The sequence below is a fragment of the Saccopteryx bilineata genome, chromosome 2 (genome assembly GCF_036850765.1).
Source record: "Saccopteryx bilineata isolate mSacBil1 chromosome 2, mSacBil1_pri_phased_curated, whole genome shotgun sequence".
Classification (NCBI taxonomy): Eukaryota; Metazoa; Chordata; class Mammalia; order Chiroptera; family Emballonuridae; genus Saccopteryx; species Saccopteryx bilineata.
This window is the reverse complement of record NC_089491.1, coordinates 153,017,258-153,035,618: the sequence shown is the minus strand read 5'-3', so window position 1 is coordinate 153,035,618 and position 18,361 is coordinate 153,017,258. Positions and strand designations below refer to the sequence as shown.

Here is an 18,361-nt window from a genome sequence, read left to right as displayed (position 1 = left end):
CAGAAAGCCCCCACTCCAGGAAATACTAAAGGGGGTTTTCCAACCAGATTCAAAGAACAAAAGAAAACAAAACCACAAGTAACAGCTCCACCAAGAAAACAATAAAACCAAACTTAAACTGTGACAACAAAAGAAAAAAAGGGGGAGAAAGGATGAAGATTAACAGTAGTAAAGGACGATGAAGCGCAGAAATACTCATAAGAAAGGGTACTACAATGAATATGGTAGGTACCCTTTTCATTACTTAATGGTAACCACCCTTGAAAAAACCACCACAAAACACTTGACTTAAAAAAGGTAGCAACAGAAGAAAGAAGTATGGAATACAAACAAACAAAAACAAATGATAGAAAAACAAAAGAGAAGAATCAAACAAGATACAAAAATAACAGAAAGCAATTTATAAAATGGCAACAGGGAACCCACAAGTGTCAATAATTACACTAAATGTAAATGGATTAAACTTACCAATAAAAAGACACAGAGTAGCAGAATGGATTAAAAAAGAAAATCCAACTGTATGCTGCCTACAAGAAACACATCTAAGCAACAAGGATAAAAACAAATTCAAAGTGAAAGGCTGGAAAACAATACTCCAAGCAAACAACACCCAAAAAAAAGCAGGTGTAGCAATACTCATATCTGATAATGCTGACTATAAGACAAAAAAAGTACTCAGAGACAAAAATGGTCATTTCATAATGATTAAGGGGACACTGAATCAAGAAGACATAACAATCCTTAATATATATGCACCAAACCAAGGAGCACCAAAATATATAAGACAGCTACTTATTGACCTTAAAACAAAAACTGACAAAAATACAATCATACTTGGAGACCTCAATACACCGCTGACGGCTCTAGATCGGTCATCCAGAGAATCAATAAAGATATAGTGGCCTTAAACGAAATACTACAACACCTGGATATGATAGACATCTACAGGACACTTCATCCCAAAGCAACAGAGTATACATTTTTCTCTAGTGTACATGGAACATTCTCAAGAATTGACCATATGTTGGGCCACAAAGACAATATCAGCAAATTTAGAAAAATTGAAATTGTACCAAGCATATTTTCTGATCATAAAGCCTTGAAACTAGAATTCAACTGTAAAAAAGAGGAGGAAAAACCCACAAAATTATGGAAACTAAACAACATACTTCTAAAAAATGAATGGGTCAAAGAAGAAATAAGTGCAGAGATCAAAAGATATATACAGACAAATGAAAATGAAAATACGACATATCAGAATCTCTGGGATGCAGCAAAAGCAGTAATAAGAGGAAAGTTCATATCACTTCAGGCCTATATGAACAAACAAGAGAGAGCCGAAGTAAACCACTTAACTTCACACCTTAAGGAGCTAGAAAAAGAAGAACAAAGACAACCCAAAACCAGCCGAAGAAAGGAGATAATAAAAATCAGAGCAGAAATAAACGAAATAGAGAACAGAAAGACTATAGAAAAAATCAATAAAACAAGGAGCTGGTTCTTTGAAAAGATCAACAAAATCGACAAACCCTTGGCAAGACTCACCAAGGAAAAAAGACACAGGACTCAAATAAATAAAATCCAAAATGAAAGAGGAGAAATCACCACAGACATCATAGATATACAAAGAATTATTGTAGAATACTATGAAAAACTATATGCCACCAAATACAACAATCTAGAAGAAATGGATAAATTCCTAGAATACAACCTTCCTAAACTGAGTCATGAAGAAGCAGAAAACCTAAACAGACCAATCAGCAGGGAGGAAATAGAAAAAACTATTAAAAACCTCCCCAAAAATAAAAGTCCAGGCCCAGACGGTTATACTAGTGAATTCTATCAAACATTCAAAGAAGACTTGGTTCCTATTCTACTCAAAGTCTTCCAAAAAATTGAAGAAGAAGCAATACTTCCAAACACATTTTATGAGGCCAACATAACCCTCATACCAAAACCAGGCAAGGATGGCACAAAGAAAGAAAACTACAGACCAATATCTCTAATGAATACAGATGCTAAAATACTAAACAAAATACTGGCAAATCGAATACAACAATATATTAAAAAAATAATACATCATGATCAAGTGGGATTCATCCCAGAATATCAAGGATGGTTCAACATACGTAAAACGGTTAACGTAATACACCATATCAACAAAACAAAGAACAAAAACCACATGATCTTATCAATAGACGCAGAAAAGGCTTTCGATAAAATACAACACAATTTTATGTTTAAGACTCTCAACAAAATGGGTATAGAAGGAAAATATCTCAACATGATAAAGGCCATATATGATAAACCATCAGCCAACATCATATTAAATGGCGTAAAACTGAGGACTTTCCACCTTAAATCAGGAACAAGACAGGGTTGTCCACTCTCTCCACTCTTATTTAACGTGGTGCTAGAAGTTCTGGCCAGAGCAATCAGACAACACAAAGAAATAAAAGGCATCCATATCGGAAAAGAAGAAGTAAAGGTATCACTTTTTGCTGATGATATGATCCTATACATCGAAAACCCAAAGGACTCCACAAAAAAATTACTAGAAACAATAAACCAATACAGTAAGGTCGCAGGATACAAAATCAACATACAAAAGTCCATAGCCTTTCTATATGCCAACAATGAAATATTAGAAAACGAACTCAAAAGAATAATCCCCTTCACGATTGCAACAAAAAAAATAAAATACCTAGGAATAAACATAACAAAGAATGTAAAGGACCTATATAACGAAAACTACAAGACATTGCTTAGAGAAATAGAAAAAGACACAATGAGATGGAAAAATATTCCTTGTTCTTGGATAGGAAGAATAAATATAATTAAAATGGCCATATTACCCAAAGTAATATATAAATTTAATGCAATTCCCATCAAAATTCCTATGACATTTTTTAAAGAAATGGAACAAAAAATCATAAGATTTATATGGAACTATAAAAAAACCCGAATAGCTAAAGCAATCCTAAGGAAAAAGAATGAAGCTGGGGGCATTACAATACCTGACTTTAAACTATATTATAGGGCCACAATAATCAAAACTGTATGGTACTGGCGGAAAAATAGACACTCAGACCAATGGAACAGAATAGAAAGCCCAGAAATAAAACCACATATATATGGTCAAATAATCTTTGATAAGGGGGCCAACAACGCAAAATGGAGAAAAGAAAGCCTCTTCAACAAATGGTGTTGGGAAAACTGGAAAGCCACATGCAAAAGAATGAAACTCAACTACAACCTGTCCCCGTGTACTAAAATTAATTCAAAATGGATCAAAGACCTAAATATAAGATCTGAAACAATAAAGTACATAGAAGAAGACATAGGTACTAAACTCATGGACCTGGGTTTTAAAGAACATTTTATGAACTTGACTCCAATGGCAAGAGAAGTGAAGGCAAAGATAAATGAATGGGACTACATCAGAATAAAAAGTTTTTGCTCAGCAAGAGAAACCGATACCAAAATAAACAGACAGCCAACTAAATGGGAACTGATATTTTCAAACAATAGCTCAGATAAGGGCCTAATATCCAAAATTTACAAAGAACTCATAAAACTCAACAACAAACAAACAATTCAATAAAAAAATGGGAAGAGGACATGAACAGACACTTCTCCCAGGAAGAAATACAAATGGCCAACAGATATATGAAAAGATGCTCAGCTTCATTAGTTATTAGAGCAATGCAAATCAAAACTACAATGAGATACCACCTCACCCCTGTTAGATTAGCTATTATCAACAAGACGGGTAATAGCAAGTGTTGGAGAGGCTGCGGAGAAAAAGGAACCCTCATACACTGTTGGTGGGAATGTAAAGTAGTACAACCATTATGGAGGAAAGTTTGGTGGTTCCTCAAAAAACTGCAAATAGAACTACCTTATGACCCAGCAATCCCTCTACTGGGTATATACCCCAAAACCTCAGAAACATTGATACGTGAAGACACATATAGCCCCATGTTCATTGCAGCACTGTTCACAGTGGCCAAGACATGGAAACAACCAAAAAGCCCTTCAATAGAAGACTGGATAAAGAAGATGTGGCACATATACACTATGGAATACTACTCAGCCATAAGAAATGATGACATCAGATCATTTACAGCAAAATGGTGGGATCTTGATAACATCATACGGAGTGAAATAAGTAAATCAGAAAAAAACAAGAACTACATGATTCCATACATTGGTGGAATATAAAAACGAGACTAAGAGACATGGACAAGAGAGTGGTGGTTACCAGGGTTGGGGGGAGGGAGGACGCAGGAGGGAGGGAGGGAGAGAGTTAGGGGGAGGGGGAGGGGCACAGAGAATACTAGACAGAGGGTGACGGAGGACAATCTGACTCTGGGTGAGGGGTATGCAACATAATTTAATGACAAGATAACCTAGACATGTTTTCTTTGAATATATGTACCCTGAAATATTAATGTCATCCCATTAACATTAATAAAAATTTATTAAAAAAAAAAAAAAAAAAAGGGAAGCCTCTTGCACTCGGCGGGAATGCAGACTGGTGTCGCCACTGTTGAAAGCAGTGTAGAATTTTCTCAAAAGATTTAAAATAAAACTGCCTTATGACCCAGCGATTCCACTTCTAGGAGTTTATCTGAAGAAACCCAAAACACTAATTTGAAAGAATATATGCACCCCATGTTCACTGCAGTGTTATTTACAGTAGCCAAGATCTGGAAAGCAGCCCAAGTGCCATCAGTAGATGAGTGGATAAAAAAGCTGTGGTACATTCACACAATGGAATACCACTTGGCTGTAAAAAAGGAAATCTTACCCTTTGTGGCAGCACAGATGCACCTGGAGAGCATTCCACTAAGTGAAATAAGCCAGTCAGAGAAAGACACGTGCCATGGGATTTCACTCATATGTGGTGCCTTGTGAACAAAGTGAACTAACAAGCAATATATAGACCGACTGAGAGAGAGCAGGCTGATAGCTGTTGCGGGTAGTGCTGAACAAGGGGGTGGAGGGATTGAGCAAAAGGAAAAAACTCACGGACACAAACAACAGTGTGGTAACTGCCACGGGAGGGCAGCGTGAGGGCGGGGGAGTGGAGGAGGGGCAGTGGGGATAAAGAAGGAAAGGGACTTGACTTGGGGGATGAACATACAATACAGTACAGTGATGTGTTATAGAATGGTGAACCTGAAACCTGTATAATTTTGTTAACCAGTACCACATCAATAAATTCAATTTAAAAAAAAAGAAAAAGACAAAAATAGTGTGCTCTCACCCAAAAGGAACGTCTGGAACAAAACCCCAGATAAGGTAGAGCCAGGCAGTGGTGATGGCGCAAAGGGCAGCCTGGAGAGGTGACCACTCTGCAGAAAGTGTGACGTTCCGGGATTGGAGTCAATAAGAGATGCAACTACAGGGCTTTTAAAAAATATTTTATTTAAAAAATTAAATTCAATGATACTGATCATTAAGAGCTAAACATTTCCATAGCATTTGAACTGTTGTGTTGTGTGCCCAATCCCCCAAAATCAAATCATTTTCCATCACCATATATTTGTCCTTTCCTCCCACCCCCTGGTAACCACTTCAGTTTTATCTATGTCCATGATTCTCAGTTTTATATCCCACCAATGTGTGAAATCATAGTTTTTAGCTCTTTCTGATTTACTTATTTCACTCAGTATAATGTTATCAAGGTCCATCCATGTTGTTGTAAATGATCTGATGTTATCATTTCTTATGGCTGAGTAGTATTCCATAGTATATATGTATGTGCCACATCTTCTTTATCCAATCATCTATTGAAGGACACTGATTGTTCCCATGTCCTGGCCACTGTGAATAATGCTGCGTTGAATATGGGGGTGCATGTGTCTTTACATATCAATTTGCAAGTTTTTTGGGTAGATACCCAGTAGGGGGGATTGCTGAGTCATACAGTAATCCCATTCTTAATTTTTTAGGACCATGATGCTTTCTTCAATAATGGCTGTACCAGTTTATATTCAAATCAGTTTATCTTTACCACTGCTTCACCCTATTAGCAAAAATCACTCACAATAATCATGGACATTAATAAAACATTATCCTGAAAATAAGACACTTTTTACAGTTCAGTTTTAAAAAAATACATACAAATGACATCATTTTCCCTCATTTCTGTCCAGTGCTACCAGTTCTGACACTGACAGATATTGAAATCATTAAGGTTTTTCTTTGATCAAATAAATTTAAAACATCTGCTAACACAAAAACCTTAAAATAAAACTCGTTATAGACATCCTCTTTCATCTTGATACTGTGAAGTTATGATGTTCATTTTGTGTTGGATATGAAAAAAAAATAGACAATATTTTGAGCAATACAAAATAAAATTAAGTTTCTTGAATATTCGTGGGTTTGAAAAGTTGCCTGGGCATTAAACTATTTAGTTTCAAATTCTGAAGTCTGGAAGACACTTGTGGAGATGCTTCTTCCACCTGTTAGAAAAACAATAAAACTAGGGTTAATTTTGTAAAAATGTAGTCCGTCTACCCTCCGCACTTACTTTCCCTTTGCTTCTGCAGAAGACAGAGTAATTTCCCAGCTCCTGGAAGTCTGGAGCAGCCCAGAGCAATCAGCTGCTGCTCCTTGTGGGATCCTGTCTGCTTTTGCTCGTGTGGTATCCCCCGCACCCAGCTCTGGGACTGGCATGTGCAAGTTCCCATTTGCTGAGTGAGTACATACATCTAATTTCTGAATGTGTGATGGGGCCCACCATATAATTTGGTAATCCAGTACAAAATTAAAATGAGGGTCCCTTGTTCAGAAATTAAGAATTTCAAGATGGTACCTGCAGAACATTTTAACAAGTGTGGGACCCTAATAAGCATAGAGCCCTGGGTGATTGCATAGGCTGCACGTGGAGACGCTGGCCCTATAGGTGTGGTGAGATGAAACACTGCAATGCCACCAACATCATCTTGTCATGGATCAGGTATGGTCATGGGAAAGTTTCACCACCATAGGGAAATGAGAAAAATAAGCACAGCTCAATCTTTCACAATGCAACATCTGTTCCATCTAGGGTGGTGGTTAATTCTGTGTTAATGTGGCTAAGCCATGGTACCATGGCACCCAGATATTTATTTTGTCAAATATAGTTCTAGATGTTTCAGTGAAGGTATTTTTAGATATTAACATTTAAATCAGTAGACTGTAAAGCAGATTACCCTCCATAATGGAGGTGGGCTTTCAACCAACTGAAGGTCTTGACAGAAGAAACTGAACGCTCCCCAGGGAGAAGGAATTCTGCCAACAGACTGCCATTTGCCAACATCTGGATCCACTGGCCTACTCTGTAGGTTTTGGAGATGCAGCCTTCACAGTGGCATGAGCCACTTCCTTAAAATAAATCCAGACAGAAGATAGATAGATTAGAGAGATGGATGGATGGATGGATGGATGGATGGATGGATGGATGGATGGATGGGCGGATGGATAGATGCAACAGAAAGACGTATCTTATTGGTTCTATTTCTCTAGAAAACCCTATTACAAGAACTATCTTTTTTCAGATTATGTGATTACGTCTTTCTTGGCTTATGTTAAAATGCCATGGTCCTTCAAAAAATTCTAGAAATCACTGCTTTACATGATAAATTTTAGAATGTTTATACTGTTTAGAATGTTTTTATTTAAAGGGAGAGTTCTGGTTTTCCTCTTTTTTTTGGTGGGGAGAGGCTAGGCACAGAAAAAAATCAGGTTAATATTTTCTTTTAGGATGTTTTCAAAAGCCAAAGCTATTAATCCAAGAAAAAGAAAAAGCTGTCATCTAGGAGGGGCTCAGTATGAGTATTTGCAAATTGAAATGCTGATTTCAATTGTGTAGCAATGTAAATATAAGAAGAAGTCTCTCTTTCTATTGATTTTAGAGATAGACTGGAAGGGAGACAGAGAAACATCGATTTGTTCTTCCACTTATTTATGCATTCACTGGTTGATTCTTGGTGTATCAGGACGATGCTCTAAGGAACTGACCTACCCAGCAGGGCCTACCAATGTGAATATAAAGGAGGGGGATATGGGCAGCCCTTGTCACTGAATTTGATCTTTTAGAAATGACACATTCTAATGTGCCTACAGGTCTAGAATCATGAGAACAAATGTCTCTGATTTATCAGCCCTGATGCTTTGAATTCTAGCCCTTGTCTCTAGGGCATCTTGTAAATGCAAAATACTATCAGCAAACCCTGTGAGCAAGCGTAGCCTCTTCAGTTAGAGAACTTTGCTTGCGCTGCTGCCACTGGCCCTCACATCAGCCAGCACTGGACAGTCGCCACACTCACTGTGTGTTCATGGATCTTCTGTGATGCTGGCCTCAGCCAGAGCTCAAAAGTTTTGGCAAGCTCAGGGCTGAAGATGGATAATACTGCCATCTTTTCTGTGGGCCATCCTGTAAATCACAGCCCCATGCCAGGCTAGTGCTAAGAAATACAAAGCCAGAAATTTTAGAAAAAGACTCTTTCTTTGGAATTGCCTCGTCTTTTTGCTCCAGTCAAAGCCTTATTTATCCCATGGTTTTTTTAAGTGTGAATACATTTAATTTCATTAAAAAATGTTTTGCGGATGGAAATGCCATATCCAAGAGTTGATGAAAACAGTACAGAATGAAGGTCAGAGTCAGCACTGGTCCTACCTACTACTTCCAAGAAGAAAAGAAGAAACCTTTTCCACCACTATGCCCAGTTTTATCCGTCCCCAGAACCCACCCCTCAGCCTCTTTTCCCAGTCCTGACTGATGGTACTTGGATCCACCCAGATGCCCAAGCCAGAGGGATAGGGGTCACCTTCAGGTTTGACCCCACCGACGTAAGTACCTGACCCGTAAGGCCCATCAACTGCACCCCTAGCGTCTCCTCTCCATCCGCTTGCTGCTCCCTGACTTCAGAGTGGAATCATTTTGTACAAGCTATTGAAATAATATTTCTGCTGGGAACTCATCCCCTAGCCTCTGCCTAACTACAATCTACTAACTACTAATCAAATCTACTAATCAAAGTGACCTTCATAGATTTCAACACACAGAGCTCTTAAAATGCTGCTGGTGCTCTGCATGGCTACAGAAGAATGTAGTCTCCTCAGGAGAGCCTCTGTCTCTGTCCTGACTGTCCAGGGTCCTCTGCTCGAGCCCCCGCGTGCAGGCTGCACTCCAGCCATGCTGTTATATACCTGTAGTTGCCTACGTGCCCAGACTCCCCACACTGTACTGGCTGATCTTAGAGAGCTTTTTAACAGTCTCATGCCCATGAGGGGTCAAAGGACAGATGTTCATCCTCCCTTTAGCACTCTACCTGGGCCAGGCGGGTTTCCTGAACTCTCTCTCCGGTGGGCTCCACAGTGCCCTGGCTGTCCTATCCTTACTGCACAGTCTGGGAAGCCGGCAGGCTCACCCCAACCGTCTGCCACCAGCACAGAGAGCAGCTCTACAACTTCTGTGGGGACAGCTGGACATAATTTATAAAATGGTATTATGCAAACTGGATCATCCAATTCATGATTTCTAGAACTATGAAACAAATGACGTCGGATTATTTCTAAAAACACAAAATAGGTCTCAATAGGAGGTTGTTCCCTTATACACCTTCAAAAGGATCTCTTATTGCATCGAATAGTGATTTCCCAGGAATTACCCTAAAGGTCCAACGTCTTTAAAAAAGGTTGGAATGCCACATTTTCATAACTCGTAAATTACTCACTACCCATTTTTGACCTGGTATCGTAAGATCAGTATACTGTCCTCAGGAAGCCTTGTTTACAGAGTCAAACAAACTGGTTAGCAGTGCTGTACAGAAGAGGGTTTCATGAACTAACCAGACGCTGAGCTGGATTCTATTATGAAGAGAGATGAGATGGGAGCAGATAATCAGCCGAACAACTTCCTCTTCCCGCACCACACCCAGCGAGGTACTCTGCCCAGTCCCTCCGGCTGCAATGGGCGGGTCCCTATCCCCGACTGGATCTACAGGCCGCACCTCTACTTATACTCTTCCCATCTCACCCATGTCAGGACACCATTCCTGCAAGCACTCCCCGTCTCTGAATCATGAATTTCTTGTTCTCCATTGGACCATTCCAGCAACACCCCAGGAGGCTTTAATGGACTCGTCCAAAATAAGTAAAGAAATCCTTCCTTGACCACATGTTCTCCATCCAGATGCAACCTTCTCTGTTTTTCAAGCACCTTTCTTCGAAGACTCTGCCTTCACTGCCTCCTCCATGTTCTCACCCCATCCTCTCACCAGGCGTTTGTCCCTGCCCGACCTCCCTGGGTTTCCTTCTCTCCCACACTTTTTTTCAGGCTCCTTTGCCAGTGCGTCCTCTTCTGCCAGACCTCTAAAAGTTTGGAGTGCCCCCGCACTCTGTTTTAAGGCCCTCTCCTCTATCTGTGGTCTCTCTTGAAATGAACTGGCCGGGTCCTTCCATTACTTTATGCTAATGACTCCCAGATGGACATTACCCACCCCGATCCACCCTGAGGTTCTAAACTGCTCTCCCAACCACCGGCTTTCTTAACGAGTCCGCTTCACCCAGCTCTTCTCAAGTCCTGGCCATCTCAGGAAGCGGCACTATAACTCACCAAGTTGTTTCAGCCAGAAATCCAGAAATCATCCTGGACTTTTTGTTTTAACCCCTCACACCTAATCAGCAAGTCATAGAGACTCCACCTCCAAAATGCACCAAGGGGCCATCGTCAGCGCAAGAGTGGGAACTGTCACTGACCGCGGACTCCCAACACCTGAGTGGAGTAGACACACTACAGATGAAAACTATTTGTTGAACAAATCATTGGTACAATGGTGACAGCTGAAACTTAAGAGAGTGGACACAGTTCTCAAAGAAAAAAAGAACTGAGCCTTGGGGAGATGTCTCAGTCGGATGGGAAGGTGAGGAGTAAAGAAGTGAAGGGGGCCAGGAGAGAGGGAGGGGAGCTGTGATACGGGGTGCAGTGAAACCAAGGGGAGGAAACCTGAACAGCAGAAGCACTTCGAGCTGCTGGAAATGTCGGGGGAAGTTAAGAACAAGACCTAAGGAAAGGCCTCTCAGGTTGACAAGATGGCTGAACCAGCTGCTTCAATAGGACTGTGGGGATAACAGTGAGATTACAGCCTGAAAAAGGGAGAGGGGTGATAAGATGCAGAAAGCAGGCCCAGGGTGACAAAGAAGTTTCTCCTGACATTCTGAGGCGGCCTTGAGGTGCAGCCTCAAGGGGCAGCCTCAGCAGACGGAGAAAGTGCCAGGGTCGCCTGGGTGTAGGCGAGGAACCCTGACGGAGGCGCGGGAACACGTCCGTTTGCACCCTGCAACACAATAACACTAACAGAAGCACGCTGAAGTGAACTATGTGTAAATACAGCTTGAGCACATTACTCAATGAGAACATTACTCCTACCATAAGAATTTTGTTTGGACTTTCGTCATCAATGACACAGGTCCTTTTAGCCCCTCGCAATGTGGACGGCTCTTCATTTGTATCCACCGCATCCGAGGAAGGTAATTTCCACCCTTCAGCAAAGGCGAGTGTCCTGTCATCCACTGCGGAGGTCTGGCTTCTGGGGGTGCTGTTTGTCACAAGGTCGGCTGTGCCAGTAGGGAGTGCCAATTCTGCGGACTGTGTGCTGAGTCCTCCACCGCTCTCCTCACAGCTCTTTGATGGAGACGCAAAATCTGCTGGAGAGTCATAGCTCGTAGAGAGCTTGTTTTGCAAAAAATGCTTTAAACGAGTTTTTCTGCGGACGTTCTTCCTCAAAATTGCGCCCCGGAGCTCAGACTCTTCTGCAATGACATACACTCTGCAGCGGCCTCTGGTGACCGCGGTGTAGACGTGCTGCCAGTCCTGGCGGCCCGCCTTCCCAACCGCGTAGACGACCGTCTGCTCCTCAGAGCCCTGGGAGGGGAAATGCATCAGAGAGACTTAGTGCTGCGTGACAGGTGCACACGTCTTCCCCATCCTCTCACCAGGCCTGCGTCCCTTCCGACCACCCTGGGTCTCCTTCTCTCTCACACTCCTTTTCAGTCTCCTTCGCCAGTGCTTCCTGAGAAGGAAGCAAGCAGTCTTCCCACGCACCCCTGCCTGGCTGGACTAGTCAGAGAGACAGACTTATGAGGTCCACTGTCTTCATCACCTAAGAGCTCGTGTTTTCTAACTCTCCTCAGGTCTCACTGATGCACAGCTGGCTCACAGAAACCAGAAAGAAACTTTAAAGTCTGGGCACAGTGCCAAATAATAAAATAATTTAAAATGATTGTATGAGTTTTGTGTGTATATGTATTATCCCACTGTTATTTTATATTACAAAAAATAGACACCTTAAATATCCAATGATATCCAATAAATATATTTACTTATTTCCTACTTTGCAAATATCAAAGATGACTTAAAAATAAAGTTTTTAAAAATGGATAAATATATATGTATATATATTTATATATATATAAATGAAATAGTCACAACCCTGAAACACAAAATAAAATCACTCTGATTAAAATAACCTACAAAATAAAAATATGTAACAAAACAAAATAAATCACAAAAAAGGCAATTCTATCAAAATTATAACTAGACTGTCTTCAAAATGAAGGGCCCATGGGTAATTTTTTTCTACTTTTCTGTATTTTCCCAATGTTGAACCATTTTCAAGGTAAATAAAACAAAAGAGAACAATGAACCTTTGCTTCTTAAGTTTAGCAAGCCAAGAATTGTATAGGCAAGAAAAATGCCCAATGTCATCATGTAAGTATGAGAAAAGTTTTGAGTTTTGTAGCTATTCTTAGTCCCTGTGCTTTCTGTGCCAACATAAACTAAGACGTGGCTGGAACCGTCACCTCCCCTGGTGTGCCCACGTCACCCTTCCAAAAGAACTGTGGGGAGACAAATGATAAAACGAGCATGTAGAAAATACAGACCCACCGTTAAATAAAAAAGCTACCTTTCACACGGCCAGCACTTCTCTCTCCCTAGACACGGGGAGTTTGAACCAACACTTCAGAGGGTAAAAGTCTGACAAATACTTCCTCCCAATGCTGCTGAGTCCCAGAAACGACTTGAATGATACTTGATTACAGAAACGCTAAATAGAGTCAACAGTTACACAGCACCGTGGACTTCATTACACTGTGTGTTCCTAAACAGGTACACATCTACCTAAGCTTATCTGAGTTCTTACCAGCTGAGTAATACTGGGAAAAATTCAACAGCCCTATAATCAGTCTCCCTCTACTCACACTGCTACTATTCTGTCCTCAGCAGGTACAGTGATATTTGTAAAATTCAGGTTCAATCACATCACACAGTTTAAAACCCATTAATGGATCACAGGCTCTCAAAGTCCTATCTTCTTAACATGGCTCCTATGGCCCTTCAAGAGCCAGCCTCGACCCTGTGCCCCTCCCTCCTACCTCCCCCTTCCCTCCCTGTGATCCATACTTCCTCCAGCACAAAGGGACCTTGTGTTCCTGCCGGAGCTCCCCAGCCCATGGCCTCCCTCCAGCCCACTTCTGGATGGGCCCTGGGCCCTGACCCCTGTGCTTTCCAGCACCCAATACTTCCTCTGTCACAGAATTTTTACTAGACTGGATAGAACTTCTAAACTGTACTCCTCGATGGACTGTACACTCTGTAAAGGCAGGAACACATCTATTTTGCTCACTTTTCTTTATTAGTGTCTCACTGAATAAAAATTAAAACATGTGTTCAGAAAGCAGGACATGGACTCTTAACTTCACCTAATAACCTGCTATAAATCATGTCCATTTCTTTAAGTCTTCCTTCAGTCATTAACACTTAAAACTTTTTTTTTGAGAGAGAGAGAAAGGACAGACAGGGACAGACAGACAGGAAGGGAAAGAGATGAGAAGCATCAACTCGTGGGTGTGGCACTTAATTATTCATGGACTGTTTTCTCATATGTGCCTTAAGGGGGGGGCTCCAGCTGAGCCAGTGACCCCTTGTTCAAACCAGCAACCCCTCGCTCAAGCCAATGACCCCGCACTCAAGCCGGCAACCTCAGGGTTTCGAACCTGGGTCCTCAGTGTCTCAGACTGACACTCTATCTACTGCACCACCGCCCGGTCAGGCCACCTCAAATTGCTTAAGGAGCCACATTTTATATGCTAATTTTAATTTCAATTATATCTACATCTATTCTCTAAATTTATCCTAAAACTTACAACTTACATGACTAGACACAAACCATTAATACTCTTCATGATTTTATAGCTGTAGAATCTGAAAGTCTATATGGATTTTAGGGCGAGGTCCAAAAACATTTTTTCTGTAAAGGATCAAAGAATGAATATTTAGAATTTGCAGGCCATAAAATACCTACAGCAACTATTCAACTCTTCCTGTATAGTGCAAAAGCAGTCATAGCCAATACACAAATGAATGTGGCTGTGTCCCAATAAAAGTTTATTTACAAAAACAGGTGGTAGGCAAGACTTAACTACTCCACTGAATAATAAATATATATGTAGTCCTAGAAGGCCCAAGGAGGTGACCTGGTCCCTATCCTTCCACCCCCCTTTTCCCACATTACTTCTCTGACTTTATCTCCTAACATTCCCATACTGGCCTCCTTGCTATTCCTGTTCTTCAAATATGCCAGACAGGCTCCCATGTAAGAACGGTGACCTTGGCTCTTCCTTCTACCTAGGAAGCTCTTCTCCCAGATACCCACATAGTTGACCTCTTTACCTCTTTCATGTCTATGCTCAAATGCCACCTTCTCAAAAAGTCCCACACTAGTTAAAATTACAACTGCAGGCCTGGCCGGTTGGCTCAGTGGTAGAGCGTCAGCCTGGCATGCAGGAGTCCCGAGTTCGATTCCCGGCCAGGGCACACAGGAGAAGCGCCCATCTGCTTCTCCACCCCTCCCCCTCTCCTTCCTCTCTGTCTCTCTCTTTCCCTCCCGCAGCCGAGGCTCCATTGGAGCAAAGATGGACCGGGTGCTGAGGATGTCTCTGTGGCATCTGCCTCAGGCGCTAGAGTGGCTCTGGTTGCAGCAGAGCAACACCCCAGATGGGCAGAGCATCGCCCCCTGGTGGGCGTGCAGGGTGGATCCCGGTCAGGCGTATGCACGAGTCTGTCTGACTGCCTCCCCGTTTCCAGCTTCAGAAAAATACAAAAAATACAAAAATTAAAAATAAAATTACAACTGCACACAGCTCTGCCCCCTTTCCACAGCATTTACCACCTTCTAACATAATACGTGCTTTACTTTTACTTTTTACAGTTGGGTCTGTCTCTGTGCTCTTCCCACCAAACACAATCTTCACACTGGCAGGTAGCTTTGTCAGTTTCATGGACTGACCTATACCAAGCACCAAAAACAAAGTTAGACTCAGTAAATATTTGTTGAAACGAACTGAACTTGGAAGAAACAAACTATGCTGATATGAGAAAATCAGAAATGTTCTTAGAGGTAAGAGATGCTATTTCAACCATGAAATAAGAGGAACGCTTAGACATACTGACTCCAACCTTTATGATTACCTTGTTGGTAATCATAGAGACCCCTTCACTCTTCATTCATCCAGAAACACAACACAAAAAGTCAACTATAAATCTGAGGAGATCTCAAATCAGAAAATACAGTAAAATGATAACAAGATGGAAAGTAAAGAGACTGGTAAAAAATTGAGATGAGCACTTCTAGAGGTCCAACACTACAGAGGTTCCAGAAAGACAAAACAGAGAAAACTTGGGACAAGAAATCTTAATGAAATTACTCAAGGAAATTTCACAGAACTAAATGATAAGAATTTTCAGCATGATGCCCTGGCCGGTTGGCTCAGCGGTAGAGCGTCAGCCTAGCGTGCAGAGGACCCGGGTTTGATTCCCGGCCAGGGCACATAGGAGAAGCGCCCATCTGCTTCTCCACCCCTCCGCCGCACTTTCCTCTCTGTCTCTCTCTTCCCCTCCCGCAGCCAAGGCTCCATTGGAGCAAAGATGGCCCGGGCGCTGGGGATGGCTCCTTGGCTTCTGCCTCAGGCGCTAGAGTGGCTCTGGTCGCAACATGGCGACGCCCAGGATGGGCAGAGCATTGCCCCCTGGTGGGCAGAGCATCGCCCCTGGTGGGCGTGCCGGGTGGATCCCGGTCGGGCGCATGTGGGAGTCTGTCTGACTGTCTCTCCCTGTTTCCAGCTTCAGAAAAATGAAAAAAAAAAAAAAAAAAAAAAAAAAAAAGAATTTTCAGCATGATAGGAACCATGGGATTTCTCCAGGAATTTTCTCTAGGATCTCACAGCCAGAAATATCGAATGTCTTCAAAATTGGTGTTTTTTTTCCATAATAGTCAGCTGATTGCTTCTTTCCTATTTTGGAAACTTAAAGCCAAATCTGTAGTCTGCATTAGCAAGCAAATAGACTGGTGTGCATGTAAGCACTCCACCCATGCCTGCAGGAACCCTTCTACTATCCTCACCTTTATTGCCCCCTTGATACCATTTCTTTAAAAAAAAAAAATCATGCTGAATTGTGAGTAATTTTGTAGCCATTTCAAATTCTTTTTAGAACTGAGATGGGTAAGTTAAATACAACACCATACTCTTAAAAAAAGTTAAAAACCTACTCTAAGTAATGTCTGCCTACAAGTAGAAGATTTAGGCTAACCTAAATTTTGCTGAGTAAAAAATGAAGGTCGAAGGCCCTGGCCGGTTGGTTCAGTGGTAGAGCGTCGGCCTGGCGTGCAGAAGTCCCGGGTTCGATTCCTGGCCAGGGCACACAGGAGAAGCGCCCATCTGCTTCTCCACCCCCCCCCCTCTCCTTCCTCTCTGTCTCTCTCTTCCCCTCCCGCAGCGAGGCTCCATTGGAGCAAAGATGGCCCGGGCGCTGGGGATGGCTCCTTGGCCTCTGCCCCGGGCGCCGGAGTGGCTCTGGTTGCAACAGAGCGACGCCCGGAGGGACAGAGCATTGCCCCCTGGTGGGCATGCCGGGTGGATCCTGGTCAGGCGCATGCGGGAGTCTGTCTGACTGTCTCTCCCCGTTTCCAGCTTCAGAAAAATAAAAATAAAAAATTTAAAAATAAAATTGTTGGAATGGAAAGGTATACTATACCAAAAAAAAAAAAAATGAAGGTCGATGCAGCTTCATCATTAAAACAATATTCCCACATCAGAAAGGGGAACTCAAAACAATAAGATAAATAACAAAGCCACTAATAACTCATAAGAACTCAAATGAAAATACAGCTTAAATTAAGTTGCACTAAATACAATACAGTCCAGGATTAGATCCTAGAACAGAAAAAAGGCAGAGTGAAAAAACTGGTGAAACCCAAATAAAGTACATAGTTTTGTTAACAATATTGTACCAATCGTACTCTGACAAATACCAGAATTATATAAGATGTTAGCATTAGGAAAGGTAGTGAAGGGTATATGGGAGCTCTCCCTGCTACCTCCCCAACTCTTCTGTACATCAGTGGAACACATCAATGCTTCTCTCTTTCTTTCTCCCTCCCTTCTTCTCTCTCTCTAAAATTAATTTTTATATATAGAGTGGGACACTTAAAACCATGTCAACACAATAAATTTAAATTTTTTTAATTAAAATAAAAATAATTTTAAAAAGAAAAATAAATAAAATTAACTTTTAAAAAAAGTAGATATATTTGTCAAAACTCATCCAACTTTATAATTAAAATGTGTATGCAGCCTAACCAGGTGGTGGCGCAGTGGATAGAGCGTCAGACTGGGACACCGAGGACCCAGGTTCAAAACCCCGAGGTCCCTGGCTTGAGTGTGGGCTCATCCAGCTTGAGCGCGAGCTCACCATCTTGAGCACGGGGTCGCTGGCATGAACATGGGATCATAGACATCACCCTATGGTCACTGGTTTGAGCCCAACGTCGCTGGCTTGAGCAAGGGATCACTCTGTTGCAAACCCCCTGGGCAAGGCACATTTGAAAAAGCAATTAATGAACAATTAAGGAGTCTAAGGAGCCGCAATGAAGAATTGATGCTTCTCATCTCTCTCTTCATAGCTGTCTGTCCCTATCTGTCCCTTTCTCGGTCTTTTTGTCTCTGTCAAAAAAACCCAAAAATACAGTATCATTTGTGTAAACCTTGGTAACTTTGTCTCTGTATGAATGGACAAATTCAGAGCAGAAGTCATTCTGAGAAAGGTGGAAAGGCAGGGGACAAGGGCAAAAGTGAGGTTTCTGGTTAGGACATGAAATTTAAGAGGGGCCCTGGACGGCTGGCTCAGTGGTAGAGCATCAGTATAGCGTGTGGATTCCTTGTCAGGGCACACAGAGAAGCGACCATCGGCTTCTCCACCACTCTCTCTCCACCCTCCCCATTCTCTCTTTCTCTTTCTTCCCTT

At 41.8% G+C, this 18,361-nt stretch overlaps 1 protein-coding gene across 2 annotated transcripts in view; it reads right to left on the bottom strand.

The window, feature by feature from the left end:
- Nucleotides 1-5,419: 5,419 nt before the first annotated feature.
- Nucleotides 5,420-18,361, bottom strand: part of HELB (DNA helicase B) — a 49,920-nt gene continuing 36,978 nt past the window's right edge. For both annotated transcript variants that reach the window (XM_066258204.1, XM_066258205.1), the window contains 2 exons: nt 11,429-11,923; nt 5,420-6,476 (listed from right to left, as the gene is read on the bottom strand). In XM_066258204.1, coding sequence (XP_066114301.1) covers nt 6,372-6,476; nt 11,429-11,923 — 600 coding nt within the window. In that variant the 3' untranslated portion in view covers nt 5,420-6,371. The remainder of the gene's footprint in view (nt 6,477-11,428; nt 11,924-18,361) is intronic.